Source organism: Triturus cristatus, chromosome 4_1, assembly GCF_964204655.1.
Source record: "Triturus cristatus chromosome 4_1, aTriCri1.1, whole genome shotgun sequence".
In the NCBI taxonomy this organism is placed as follows: Eukaryota; Metazoa; Chordata; class Amphibia; order Caudata; family Salamandridae; genus Triturus; species Triturus cristatus.
In genome coordinates, this window is record NC_140585.1 from 896,111,058 (window position 1) to 896,126,689 (window position 15,632).

Here is a 15,632-nt window from a genome sequence, read left to right on the forward strand (position 1 = left end):
ACAAATAACAATATCAACCCACTAGATGCTTCCATTCAGAACATAATCTGTTGCCTCTTGCATCTACAACAATGTAACCTTGCGTATACATCTATTAGGCCACTATGGCAGCTAGATGTAACCTATCTACAAAACGGACAACATTTGTCTTTGTTTAGAGTTCCCGCTATCAAAGCTTTTATGGAAAACTTAAAAGAATAATTCCACCAAGAGCTCCACCCTCTCCGGTGTGGAACCTTAATATAGTCCTTACCAGACTAATGGGTCCTCCCTTTGAACCTCTCCCCAAATGTGAACTACAGTTCCTCACTTTGAAAGTAGCCATTTTGGTTGCTATTGCATCTCAGAAGGGTGAGTGTTAACCATACAAGAACCATTTTTACAAATCCATCATAACAAAGTGGTTCTTAGAACAAATCCCAAATGTTTGCCCAAAGTAGTATCTGCCTTCCATCTAAACCAGTCTGTTGAACCCCCAGTGTTCTTTACTCAACCAGGCTTCGTGGCAGAAAGAGCTCTAAGCACCTTAGATGTTAAAAGAGCAGTACTCTAGTACATTGAGAGAACAAAATCCTGTAGGAAAACCAAACAACTTTTTTTTGGCTTTCTCCCCACCTCATAAGGGTAATCCTATATCCAAAACGGGAATTGCTAGGTGGATTGTAAAATGCATACAAATATGCTACGTCAAAGCCAAACGCACATTAACCATTCCCCCTAGAGCTCATTCTACACGCAAACTAGGGGCTTTTATGGCATTCTTGGGGAACATTCCCTTGGATGACATATATAAAGCAGCAATTTGGGCTACACCACACACCTTCATAAAACACTATTGTGTAGATGTGCAGTCAAAACAATAAGCTAGTGTGGACCAGGCTGTATTAAAAACACTATTTCAAACTAATGCAACAGATACAGGTGGCCACCGCTAAGGAGGTAACTGCTGTATAGTCTATGCACAGTGTACAATCTTCAGCTCATATGCCTCGAACAGAAAATTCCACTTACCAGTATGCATCTGTTCTTGGCATGTAGAGCTGCAGAGTTGTACACGCCCACCCACCTCCCCGGATACCTATATCTGTTCCAGTATTATCTTATTTAGATACATCACGCATGAACATCTTTCTACTTCTTACTACTCCATCTAACCCTACGTAGCAAAAACAATCTGAAGATGGAGCCGATGCCCATGCGCCCTGTCGACCGAAGGAGGAGTCACCAGTCTCGTAACTACAACACTTCTTCGAAGACAAACATGCAAACATCCAAGCCCAACACCAGATGGCGATCTATGCACAGTGTACAACTCTGCAGCTCTACACGCCAAGAACAAATGCATACTGGTAAGTAGCATTTTCCTTGACGAGCAACCCTTGCCCAAGGGCTGCTCCCTGACGTGCATTAAAATAAATCCCTGGCGTCGAGTGGCTTTCTGTCCTCCATCCTCCTCGGAGGTGGGGGCTGATCACCCTTAAAAATAGCTGTTCAATCCACTAGGGTGACATTCCTAGTGTCCAGTGAATGCATTCCTGCTGTGATTGCGATCCCACCCCGATCCCACTGCAGGATTGGAATGCACTTCAGAGACAAAGTGAAAGGGAAGAGACTCTTCCCTTTCCGTCAATGTCTCTCTTGCTACCCCCTCCCCCCCACCTGAGCAGAGGACTTACCCTCCTATTCCACAACCACTCTGAATGCAAATGGCTTGCAGCACGGCACCTCTTGGCATGAGTGTACTGTGCTTGCTCGGAGGTCATCAGATTGCTGGGGGAGCTGCTGCCAACCCAGTGAAATTGGGTGTTGCGTGGGGTGTGCGGACGGAGCCGATCGCTTCCCCTGCCGGTGGGTACTAGGACGTGTTTGACACGTCCTCAGCACCAGAGTGCTGTTTGTGAGGATATGTACAGCACATCCTTAGCATCCAAGAGATTAATTGATCCATAAAGATGGCAAAGTTGTAAAGAATAGAGTCCTGAAATCCAAGGAGGAAATAAGAATACCAGCCTTGTGGGTCTCACCAGCCAGGCCATAAAGTCAGCTGAGTAATAATGCATTGCTGAAGTGTACGTTCTTCAAATACCAGGCAGAATAGATGCAAACTTCATGAACTTTAGTCCTCATTGAGTCTCATTTGAAGTGGTAGGGAATTCCCTGAAAATTCAGAGTTTGTCTTCCAAACCTCTTAGATTTAGTTTTGGGGCTCGTGGAGACATTGGCATGTATTGGGCTTTTGGTTTGAAGGCATGTGATCTGCTGTTTTGTGAGATAGTTCTGTAATAAACTATGAAGCATCTTCTAAACCAGGCAAAGTTTTGAAAGTGGCTCTCTTTCACTGGGAGCCTTTGGAGGAGGGCTTTCACAGCTGGTGTGATGCCATTATAATGTAATAAAACAAACAGATGGGCGGCATGATTTTGAAAGATATCCCATGGGGAAATCTTTGTATAATCTGTTACATATTCTGGGAGTATCTGAGCAACAACACAACTCCTTTAACAAGCATAGATGGGATAATGCGTTTATGGAGAGCATATTTAATTGGAGGATTGCATTTTCGAGAGTAAACCAAGTTCAGATCTTTATCTGAAGGCAAAGTGAGTTTTTTTATCCTGTAGGGAATTTTTATATGGCAGTGAAGTTGTAGAGGATGAAAGTTTAATCAGTGAGCTTCAGATAGAATCAGGTTTGCAAAATGCGTTATATAGTACATCTTCTAATGGCTACCTCTAATTGCTGAGGAGTCTTCATTTTGTGATTATCCCCAGCCACCAGAGTGGGTCGGAAGCTCAAACTGTGCTCCTGCACTCTGATAAGTGGCATCGTGCGGGTTCATCCCACTCCGGAAGTGAAGAACAGTCATATGTAAGAACTACTCCTGCGCTCTGATATCTATTTCTTTCCTTCCACGGCTTCAGATGTGGAAGCTGAACTCAACTCCTTTTCTTCATATCTTGGATTTTGTTTCACAGTGATTTTCTCTGTTCTACCAGTGCACAAGGGAATCTGACCTCCTAAGACTTTAGGGTTTAAATCTTATACGCATTGCTGCACAGAGGACTGACGGATCCGCCTCAAGGTGTGCCTCTGGTGTTCAGGTTTGGTGCGCGACTCCAAATCCTGCAAGGACTGCACCCATTTACCCTGAAAGCAATTGAGGAAGTCAAGGTGTGGCTCTACATGGCAAAGCACTACATGACTCCATGTAGGTCCTGATTGACGTTGAGAGTACAGACTCTTTGTACAACGGATTTTCAGCGTGGTCGAAGTCTTCAGGTGAGTACAAGAGGAAGACTAAGATGTCCAGACGGGACTCGGCAACTTCCTGCTGCTCTTGATCGCCACGTCACAATAGTGCCTCTAGGTCTCGCTCCATTTCCACTTAGAAAAGGATTCCAACCTTGGTCCCGTTGCACCCTGGCATTTTAGGTCCATTGGCGTTGCAGCAGATCACAATTGTGCATCTTCAACATGCTACTGGCTCCCTCTGGTGCACTTTTGGGCCCCAAGGAACAGCAGGGAACTCCAGTTGGGTACTGCTGGTGGATCCTTCATTGACACAGTTGGTGCTTCTCAAACAAGCTTTGGGTTCTGCACCAGAATATGTTGAGCTAGATCAAAGTTCTGGTGCCAAGATCTGTGCTGGTCCCTTGGCTGTCACAGCTGGTGCCGGAGAAGGAGCCACAATGTTTTGTGGTGTCCAACTGAGCTGAATTGGTCTCGATTCTGAGGCTGTACCCGGTCCAGATGTGGAGCCATATGCGATCCTTCTGACTCAGACGCAATACCAGTACTGCAGAGACAGTGCATCGGCTTTTTTTCTCCGACTTCAGCCACAGTCCTATAGAGATGATAATGGGGGTGATGAGGATGAGTTTACCCACCCTATGAAGAGCAAACTTGGTATGTGCACCTTCAAGATGCTAGTGGACTGGATATCTCACCACTGGAATGACTTCACTCCCTGCATTCTCTCCCCGACTCCGCAACTAAAGAGAGTACATCCTTTGACACAGGCATCAGGAGAGTTGCTGAAGTTATTGCCCTCCAAACCTCCCTAACGTTGGAGGTAAAAACAAATGTCCTCACGGAGGTCGTTCAGCCTTGCCAAGTCTTGACCGCACCTTTTCCCTTCAATGAGGCACTCACTGACACCCTCTTGAGCACTTGGGCTAAACCATATATTCAAGCACTCTGTCAATCGCCAAGTCTCACATCTTCATAGACCAACTCCAGGCAACCTTAATTTATTAACCCAAAATTCAACCCCTGAGGTGCAGGCGTCCACTAGTAGAGTGAACCCTAATGCCTTTATGACGACTACTCCAGACAATCAAAAGTGTGAAAACGTTTGGCAAGCAAATGTTTTCCTCGACCAGCCATGCATCGACTGTCAATACCCCCTACCTCCTGGAATTCTACACCCATGCAATTGAGAAATGGTTGGAGAGCTCTTAATAGCAGGAACCAGAAGATTTAAAGGACTCCTTGGCCCAAACCGTTCTAAATGCCTGGGATGCATCCAGGTTTGTCACCCAATCAGGCCTAGACATCATTGTCTACGACAGGCTGTTTGGACCAGTGTGGTGCTTCGGTGCCATGTGTGGATGCGGTCTATGGTCTTCTCTGGGAATGTCCAGGGATCCCTAATAAAGACGTCTTTGACGGGTCCCGCCTGTTGATAGATTTTTCTTTTTTTTTTTTTAAAGTGTCTTTGTCCCTGGAGTGCTTTAAAGAGCTGAGCCACGGTTCACCGCTTGGGCCTTTCGGCACTAGTTTGGCAGTATCCCTAATAGTTTCACCTAATTCTCAGATATGCCAGAGGTTTGGCGCATCTTCACTGCTAGGCTCTGCTGCCTGCACTACATTCTGATCAGCTCTTGCAGGGCTGTGGCCCCAACAGACCGCATCCAGGGCAGTGGGATTAGGCTCTTTAGTGCACCCTTAGTGGAACACAGCCAACTTATAAAAGGCAGAGTCTGACACTCTCAATGGTTGGCAGAGCATCAAGTCCAACAAATGGTTCTTTCAAATCATCCAATGGGATGCACCTACCAACTACATTGAAGTCTTTTTCGGAGAACTATCCGGTCATTTTGCTGGGAGGTGCATACTTATTTTTTTTTTTTCCTCCACAGGAGCCATAGATGGGGTGCCAGCCTGGATGTTATTACTGCTACTTCCTTGTGTTAAAGGATCGGCCTTCGTCCAATTTTGGATGGCTGCCCCATCAATGCCTTCTTGCAGAAGGACCTGCAAGATTCCCATTTTCTTATTTTTGTCCCGCAGCCCCACAGACACAGCACAGTTCAAAGTGGGCTATGAGCATTTTCAGTGTGCCGTGCTCAATTTTGGCCTCACCAGTGCCCCTTGGGCGTTTACCAAGATGAGGGCGTTGGCTACTACACATCTCAAGCTGTACCAGTCTTTCCCTACCTTCATGACTGGCTGTTGAAGGCAGGCTCACCACAGCCATTCGTGGCCTTCCTCCAGACTCTTGGGTTTCATTGAGTTATTCTGAGGCTTCTTGTTCTTCCGAGTTTTACTTAGACCACTTCAAAGGAGCGTCTGTTTTTGCACCTCTAGAGTAAGCCGCAAACTTTAAAATCATATTTGAGCCCCCCCAGTTGCTGTTTCTCCCTCAGTATCACATCACTGTCATGGAAGTTCAAAAAACAAGCAATCCATGCCTGTGAATGGGCCCTTGGTATTGGTTTGGCGGCCAATGCCCTGTGTGCCTGCTCAATAACAAAGGATTTTGAAAAGTTACTGAAGGTGTAGGTATTGTGAAGCCACTGTTCCAGAATGGTGTGTGCATTCTTGCCAACTGGCCCCTCCGGAAAGCCCACAAATCAGAGTGCAGTTTTCAGCATAGTCTACTCTCCACAATACGTCCACAGGTAGGGCCTTAATATAGTCTGCGTCCTTCCGCTTGCTGTGTACGCCATCCTTCAGTTTGGGTATGTGCTCTTTGGTTGTGGTGACTAGCTGCGACTTTCTGAAGATACTGTCACAACAGTGACCCTTCTGTGCCCACCTCGCTAATTGTCGTTTCCAGCTCTGACCTGGGCTGTTGGATCGCCGCTAGAAATGCTGCATTACTACCAGATCTAGTTCTTCCGGAGGGGCTTCCATTTGTCTAGTATGTTTCTTTCCCTTGTGGGTGTGTTTCAAGTCTTTGACCTTCGCCATGTCTAAATGGGAGGCGGGCAGCAAACCGCACCTGAAGGTGTCTGTATAGAGCGATACGTCGTATCCGTTTGCCCAATTGTCGACTTTACCAGGTGAGGGGGGGCCTCTAAACCTTTCACCACCGGCCCGCAGACGTCTCCAGTATCGGGATGCTCTGCATCCACACCAGTGCCCAACTCCTATCCAATACCTCTACCTCTCAAAGTACCAACTTACAGCAATGTGGTTACAAGTCACAGTTCTCGGTCCCCCAGGCGACTGTCCTTTCACCTCCAACCTGACTTAACATTCCCCTCGATCCTTTAGGGTTATCTGCCAGCAGGGTGGGGGGGAGGGGGGGGGAAGGGGGGGGGCAATTGAGGATCCAGTGCCTCTGCCCATGGGGACGAGGGCATTGTCCAGGCCCCAGTAGCAGCACCGTCCTATGACAATTCAGTCATTGAAAGCCGGCTCCAAGGAGGTTGAGGTCTTTACTGCGGGCCACGGTTGGACCTCAATAACTTGTCGATGTGGTTTGTGGACCCACACAGCCTGCGGGCCCCCAGTCCACAGGCCATGCAGAGATAGGGAAGCAGTCACTGCTCCACACATGAGCTCCTCCAGTTGCTGCTCCGCAACCCGTAGCCCCTTTAGTCGGGGGAGGGAATGACGATTGGAGGGTTTTCAAGGCAGGAGCCCTCGGCCGCACTGCGGTTCCCAGCCCCAGCCCCAGCCCATTCAGTTGCCATATGCTTCCACAGGATCTCCAAGTCAGCCAAGAGTAGACATCTCATGCACTCTTCTACATGGCCACCATCTTGTGAGTGAACTCCGCTTGACACAACAGCCGACATTTACCATTCCCAAATGTTTCGAGTGCAGCCAGGGCACTGGTGAGCTCACTGCCCTGCAGCAGGGGCTCAGTCTCTGTGCCAACATCAGATCGATCGGGCACAGGGGCCCAAGATTACCTCTGTTAGACCTGGCTTGTCCAGCGGGTGTATCCCAAGACTTTTTGCTCTTTGGCCTTTTGTTTCCAACCTGTTTTTGTTGGTTTTATGTCTCTGTGCACTTTACCACTGCTGATCAGTGCTAAAGTGCATATGCTCTCCCTGTAAATTGTTATGATGGATTGGTGTTTCCACGATTGGTTATTTGATTTACTACTAAGTCCCTAGTACAGTGCACTATGTGCCCAGGGCCTGGGAATCAAATGCTGCTAGTGGGCCTGCAGCACTGATTGTACCACCCACACAAGCAGCCTTTCAAAGGTAACTCGCACCTACCACTGCAGTGTCTGTGCGCAGTTTGGTACTGCTATGTCGACCTGGCAAGTGCAACCACTTGCCAGGCCCTAAACCTCCTTTTTCTTACGTATAAGGCCCATGGTAGCCCCATGGACAGGGTGCAGTGTATGTGAAAGGTAGGACATGTACTGAGGTGTGTGACATGTTCTGATTGTGAAATACAGTATATTTCGTTTTTCACTATTGAAATGCTATCTGCCCCATAGGATAGAATGGGAGTTTATTTATAACCTCTTATAAATATAACTTCCCATTGGGACAAGATAGAAAGATGGAGTTTAGTATGCCTGATCTAAAAATGCATCTTATAGTGAAGATGATTTTTATATTGGGTTTGAAAATACCACTTTTAGAAAGTGGGAATTTTCTTTCTTAGTCATCCTGTGTGCGCCTCTGCTAGGTTCGTGTATTAACTGTCTGTCTTGGCCACGGGGGGGAGGGGGGTAGTTGATGTGTGTCCTCCCTTTCCTGGATGAGTCGGGCTGGGCTAAATAGAAAATAAACCTGGGGTACATTTAGAGTAGGGAAGGAGATTTCTTTAATACCTGAATGGGCGTGGTCTGCCTGGGACAATGCTGTCTCCATCTCCTGTCGAGAAGCTGCACAAGAGAGGACAAAACTGGTTGTGACGGAGCCACCAGGGAACAAAGAATTGCTGTATACATATTGGGGTCCAGACCCCATAACTTTAGATTTCTGCTGAACTAAGGAACCTGCCAGGAAGAACCGGGAAAGCTGGAGAAGGAGTACTGCCCCTGGGCTGTGTGCTGTTTGGGTTGGCCTGCAGTGGCTGTTTCTGCCAAGGAAAGGACAAGGACTTTGCTGTGTCCGCTGATTGAGGAAGATCTCCTAGGGCTTGAGGTAGAGCTTGCCTCCTCTTCTGAAGGCTCATGGACACAAAGACTTCACCCCCAGCTCCCCTGAACTTCCTTGCTGGGAGTACTGACCTACCAAGACGTGCCTGTTGCTGTTCTGGGCCTTTGGAGGTTGTTCCTGCTGTTGGGAGCTGGAAAAGTAATTCAATGATGAGAAGCGCGCGCGCGCATCTGCTCCGGTTTTTGACGCATCACTAAAGAAACCGATGCAGCGCCTGCCTGCGTCAGGAGAGTCCACAGATCTACGAAGTCTGAGATCACTGCACCAATTCCGATGCAGGCCCTGCTGTACGGCTGCAAGGACCAACGCATAGTGGAACCGTGCCTGGAGAAACCAACGCAGCACCGTTACCGCATCGAGAACAGACGCATGCCTGATCCTTTACGCATGGCACCGGGGCGCCTAGTCTACATCCATGCTGGGGCTGCACCAAGAACCAGACGCATCACCTCCCCTTTAGTAAGGAACCAATACATCACCTCCCCTGCGTGGCAGTAAGGAACAGACTCACCACTTCCCCTGGAGTAAGGAACAGACGCATCACCTACCCAGCTGCTGTTTTTGTTTGATTTTGACGCATCATTATGTTGAAAGAGTCGCATCTATGAAAAAATTGTTCTTTTTTAGGCTGGCCGGCTTAACATATTTATAGAGAAGCTTCAAAGAGGATTCATATAGAGCTTCGTAGTCAGTCTAGGGGGGGGACAGATTCCAGACTACAAGCTGCGGGGGATATTCAGCCTCCAAGGACTTCTTATACCAGATTGAAACTTCCTTTCTCTTAAGATGTACCTCTTGCAAGATTTGCTCAGTCTCCCCCGCTCCTCGTATATCCCCCTTTTCCACTACAAACCAGGAGACTAATTGCAGGTATTTGAATCTGGAAAGACTGCTTCCAACATTAGCTCTTAGCACATCCCAGGGGTGGATTCCTTCTGAGGATAAAAGTTCTGACCATATGGAAATGCCCGCCCTTTTTATTGGAATCGCAAGGCTATCCTTCAGGCATAACGGGGTCCCCGGGGAGTCCCAGATCGGAGCAAATTCAGAATAGTACCCGATCCCTAATCTACATCTGACCTTATACCACAGGCTTAGGGCAGCCCTAAGAACTTTCAAACGCACCTTTTTGAAGTACCTTGGTGCCCCGAATTTATACAGAAAACAGTCGCCCCCACCCTCCACCTTGATCATTTCTCCCAAAAGCCTGCCCCAAGGTGTCTCCTCTGGTTCTACAAGGAGCATCTGGATTTTTTTAAATTGAAAGATAGAGTACCAACCAATATCTGAGAGAGCAAGCGCCCCCTTTAATAGGCTTACATCTCCGCTTTTTCCACGTTAGTCTAGCGCCCTTATTTGCGCAGATGAAACTTCCGATCTTACTTTGAATTTTACAAATATCCTGACTGGGGAAGTTGAGGGGAATGGCATTAAACAGGTATGTTAACTTGGGGAGAAAGACCATTTTTACTAAATTAACCCTCCCGAAAATTGTTCTTCCATCTAGCAAATACACGGTCCACTTCTGTAATAGTCTTATTCAAATTGATCTGGGGGTTTTATCTAAGTCTTTAACTATAGTAATGCCCACGTATTTAAACTCGTTCTTCTCTCCCAGTTGTCAATGTTCCAATACATCACCTTAGTTTTAGCAGTGTTTGCGAGATACCCTGATAAGGAACCGAATTCTTCTAACAATGCTTCGACTCTTGGTATTACCACCACCGGATCATTGGTGTATAACAAAGTCGTCGGCATAGAGAGCCAACTTGCTGCAATATTTGTGGGACCTGAATGAGAAATCCGATCTTCTGATCTTATTGCTTGTGCCAGGGGCTCTATAAAAATATCAAACGGCAGGGGTGAGATGGGACAACCCTGTCTTGTTCCTCTTTGGATGTTGAAATTAACATGCCATTTAACAGAATTTTTGCATAAGCCCCTTGGTAGCAATATATCAGGGTCTGAATAAAAATAGGCCCAAAGCCCATCAACCTTAGTACCGCCCAAAGATATCCCCAACAGACTCTATTGAATGCCTTGGCCGCATCGAGTGCTAAGATTGCTTAGTTTGCACCACTATCCTCCCCCAAATGTCCAATATGTGACCTTCTTAAAGCCAACGATATTCATATTTTTTAGGAGTGTCTCGAACTTAGAGCTTTCTGGAGGGGAGTGGAAGAAGTCTTATGTGGTATTTTTAAAGTCAAAATCAAGGTCAATGTCACTCTGGTCCGATTTGGGGGATGACGGCATGCTTAGCAAGAAGTTACAGCAGAAATACAGAGGCCTGTCATATCTGGTTTTAATTGCCCGGAGGGAAATCTGTAAGAATTGGAAAGATCCGCGGCCCCCAAAGTGTGAAGATTGGTTAAAGGCTGTGTTTGCTATGGCCCGCTTGGATCAGGGGGGAGAAAATGAGAATGGTGCGAACATCTGGCAGGCCCTTTTGTCACGGGGAAGAGATTTGAGACTGGTATAGTTTCTCCTGGTCCTATTATTACACCAAGCTACCAACAAAGGGGCTGGTCTGGACCTAAGCGAATGCAGTAGCTGTGAGGCGCAAAGATCGGATGGGTGGCTTCTTTTTTCAAGTGTCGCATCTATAGTTTGCTATGGACAGAACTGTTTCTACATTTTAAGTCATATTTTGATTGTATCAGGGATTTTTCTCATTTTGGTCTTATTTGATTTAGATAAAGGTTACTTATTTATCTAAACTGGTGTGGTGTCCATTTGTAGTGTTTTCACTGTATTACTGGATGTGTGCACAAATGTTTTACACACTGCCTCTGAGATAAGTGAGGTGAGATGCAACCCCAAACACTTTAAAGGCAAGACACTGTAATTAAGAGTAAATTAATGCTACTGAAGAAGATACTGACTTCTTATGGGTCCTCTGAAAACGCATGCTCTCTATTGATAAGACTTAATTTGTTATTCAAGTTCCCAACTTAATAAATCAGAGGTGCTTGACAGAATACTTCAAATGCATCAAGTATGCTAAATGTCTGCCCTTCAGCCTACTTTCATTATGGGCCTTTGTACGGTGGAACAACTCGTTGACTTTGAGGCCAGTCATTTGAGATTTCGCCAGAATTGTCACCAGGTACAACAGTGTTTTGCATGTGTAAGTATCCAGATGTTCTGCCACCCCCAGAAAAAAGATGCTAAAATAAAGTGTCCAAAATGTAGTATTCAGCAGGTAGCTGATCTCTGAAGGCCAGTGGCAGAAAGATAGATTCCTGCTCGTTGGTTTCTTTCTGAAATGGATGGGCTATTGGTTTAGAAAATAGGCTAGTACTCATAGCACGTTCCCCGGGGTCTCTATCTGTCAAACGACTGGCAATCCGCCTTTCACCGATTTTCAGGAAGTAGGAGTGTAGAGGACTTAGGCAATTTTATAATGCCATGTTTTACAGAGCTGTTCAGACACTACAAGTATTGGGATGGACAGCCTCGGGCTACAGGACCCTAACCCAAGGTTTAGTGTGAAAAGAAGAAACCTTTGATTTCTGGCAAGTGGTTGGGTCAAGGAGCAGCGCAGTTTAACAGAAGTACAATACTTTACTGCCTACTGTACCGCCTAAAAGACCCAGCAGAAGATGGGCAGGTGAAAAATTGGCACAGGCATATTTGAGTTGAGGCAGGCCAGAATCCAAAAATGGAGCCTTCCGGTGTCGAGAGTGGTCATCTCCATACTAAAGTGGAAGCTGCAGATTGCAATCGGGAGGAGTATTGGGCCCACACCTTCCGCACAGTCTTTGTCTCCCTTGTTGGACCGTCGCGTAGATGTAGATTGCTTGCAGAGGGTGTAGGCTCAGACCACTGACTGCGCCAAGGATATGGAACGGCCATGTCTGTCTGTGTAGTCACACAGCATGCAAAACTTTGTGATATGAAATGCATCTGAGGAAAACTGACTGATTTCAGATTGTGCGCCTCTCCACGGTTTCACGGGCTACAAAAATCCCTGACAACATTTTTCACAGAAGGGTCCTAAGGTAGCAAAGTTCTCGCTCTGGTCTGTTACGCTCTACTAGACTATTTGTCTTGATATCCCTGCCCTTATGACCGCATTTGCACATACTCTTACTATGCCTGCGCTCCCACCCTTGTTGTATGGATCGGTCTGTGGACTGGTGTATGTGTACATATGAGAAGTATTGCAGCTGATGGTCCAGGCTTCATAAATAGACCTCTTGAATACCAACGAGACTGAAAGGATGGGTGAGTAGAGCAGCTGCTGTTTGTCAGCAGGATACACAAGGTTCCAACTCTTACTTGGATAACTTAATGAGTCCTTGTCCTTGGTACAGTCCCCGGTGCCTATAAAAGATGTATGCTGCCTCCCCGTCGTTTCTCAGCTCAGCCTCTAGGCCCTGGGTACTTGGCACAAAGTGGTAGCCGTGATTTGGAATTGTTTTTCTCCTAACCTCTTGTTCTGCGTTCTCTTGTAGGTGGTGCAGGTACTGAATGCAGATGCCATGGTAGTGAAGATGAATTCTGGAGAGTACAAAACGATTCACTTGGCCAGTATCCGACCTCCGCGGCTGGAGAGCGAAGGAGCCCAGGTAAGAGCCTCAACACTTTTCCTTGTACCCTCTGTAAAGTGTTGTTAAGCCGGTAGTTTGGTTGTGTTTGATTTTTACGTATAGTAGTCCCCACGTTGTTTCGTAAATGGCCTAGTACAATTGTGGTGGACACCTAAACAACCATAGGCTGTGTGGCACTAACAGTCACTTCAGTGGCTAAAGGCCCTGGCAGGATCCTGGATTGTATATGTACCTATTTGTAGTTGCACTGTTTCGTGCTTGAATGTGGACAGCCATGCGTTTGTGTAGTTTGAATAGAGCAGCATCTGGCGGCAGACTACAAATGACAGTAGGATTGGTGAATTGGTATACCGTGGAGCCAGACTGTTCTGGAGGATTGAATCCGCATGCTGTTCGAAGACTTGTTTGTGATGGTCTGCCTCCTGCATGTATTGCAGCATAAGCTAAATCTGGCAGCCCCGATAAGTATCAAGATTATATACAGATGGCAGCTTGAAGATCACCCTGCTAGTCGCTATTTGAAAGTCGCCGGCTCACCTATTTCTTTGGAATACTCATCTTGAATTTTTGAAGCTTTTCACTCCCTGTGCATCAGACTCTTAATTAAAATGTAAAGCTCCATGTTAAAGACGAGTAGAGGTGGACGCGCCAACAAATGAACAGGATGAGCCTGCCTTGGGTTTGGCTTGGCTCTTGACACCCACCTGTGTATGAGCCAAGCCATGAAAATATTGGCCATGTAAATTATGCAATAAGCATCACGTGTAAATAAGTTTTTTTTCAAAATTGAAAACAGTGTATTTATTTGAAATGCTTCCCACATGTTAATTTATTACACCAGATTTTATCACTGCTTGGAGAAAGTATTTATGAAAAGTGATAGTTTTTAAGATTGAACTTTCCTGCTCCCCGCCATTATGACTATGCCAATAGTGAACTAAGAGGAAAGTCTTTTATCTGTACCCTATATATGGCCTATATTCCTTTCATAGATTGAGCAAAAGTATAGTCTGTTAAATCAAACACACAAGCTTTTTATACAGCACAAATCCTGAAGTCTCATATTTGAAGGCGCTCTCATATGCGATAATGAAGAAAAAGGAGACTTGGAGAAATAAAAAGTTTGATAGGATCAAACAGTTGGTCAAGTGGGGAAGCCAGGATTTATCCCAGATTTATGGTTTCACATTGTGCAGTTCATTCACTAGAAGGGTATCTTTCGACTCCTCTTTTACATCAAAGGTTAATGCTTTGTCTTTACTTCTTGGCACCTGCCCTTGGGTGTGGATAGCTAGCTAGCGGAAGCCACATGATAGCTCTTCTCGTTTCGAGTTTGAGGGTCCAAGAGGATCAGACATCTGGCTCAAGCTTCCAGTGGTTCACCCACCTTTTAAGTATGAGCGGGTTATGACTCTCTGGCATTGGCAGACGTCCATCTGCCATGTGTGACTACTGAGGGAGCTGTTCTTAAGCTAGGAAGTCGCGATACACTGGCAGTCAGGATGCAGCAGTGGTATAAGGCAGAGTGCCATAAGAGGAGACACTATTCTATTTACAGATCACTCTGCCCGTTCTACAGTTACAAAAACAATTGATGGACAGGATGTTGAACAATATCAAGCATTCACCCCAGTACACAGATCTGGGCTCAAATTCATCGTTTTATTTCTCCCCATGCCATTCTAGTTTAGACCCTGCCAAATGCAAATCAGTCTTGGCCCTGCTCCCTATGGGAACAGTCGAGCCTGAACTTCCAGGACCGGAAACGAGCCTCCTAGGACCGGTTTCGGGGTTTCACCTCATCAGCCAGGCTAGCTTGACTCTAGTAACATGGAGTCTTTGGCTTTCTCGCCCTAAGTGCGCCGTGTTGCCCAGACATGGGTTCTGGGCAACTGTGCCACTGGATTCAGGCTAGCCTGGCTAAGGGGTGATGCGCCAAAACCGGTCCCCGGATGCTTGTTTCCGGTCCAAGGAGGGCTTGGCTTGGCAGTGCTTGCTGGACTGTTCCCATGAGGCACATGTCAAGACTGATTTGCATATGGCTGGGTCTGTACTGGGGTGGCATGTGGAGCAAAATAACAATGGATTTAACACAGATCTCTTGACTGCGGGTGATTGTTTGATTTGCTCTGCATTCCGTCCATCATCTGTGTCTCTTTGGAGTTCTACAGTTAAGCTTCAGAACAGCCACTCTGAACATCCAATTATTTTGGGCTTTGCACATGTTACGCAGCAGTTTCATTGGCAATTAGCGTTTTAGTTTTCGCTTGCCAGTTGATCATTTTTAGGATTGATAAATATATGTAAACCTTGGCAGAAAATGAAGTACAAACTAGTGTTTTAGTTAAAACGCATGCATCCAGAAATGGAACTGAGATTACTGTATGTGCTGCAAGCAAAGGAATAAAGTGACTGTCACCACAACAGGCTGCTTTTCAGGAATGAGGGTACAGTGCTTAGTTTGAGGCGGTTGTCGAAAGTGGAACCCAACAGCAATTTTAATAATTACACTTTGACCAAGAACAATCGAGAGAATGGCAAATAAGGGGGGGGGGGGGGGGGGGAGATAGAATATTACTCTGACAAAGGAAGGAGATTAAAAAATTAACCCAAGTGTGAAATAAAGGGCCAGGAAGGGTAGGGTGGTGGACGAAGGAGGCATGAGGTGGATTCATGACTAGACAGCTTCGATATGTGACGACTACAAAATTCTTCAACG

At 46.3% G+C, this 15,632-nt stretch overlaps 1 protein-coding gene across 2 annotated transcripts in view; it reads left to right on the forward strand.

The window, feature by feature from the left end:
* Positions 1-15,632, forward strand: part of SND1 (staphylococcal nuclease and tudor domain containing 1) — a 2,043,911-nt gene that overhangs the window by 260,810 nt on the left and 1,767,469 nt on the right. For both annotated transcript variants that reach the window (XM_085653683.1, XM_085653684.1), the window contains exon 10: positions 12,818-12,931. In XM_085653683.1, the coding sequence (XP_085509809.1) occupies positions 12,818-12,931 (114 nt within the window). The remainder of the gene's footprint in view (positions 1-12,817; positions 12,932-15,632) is intronic.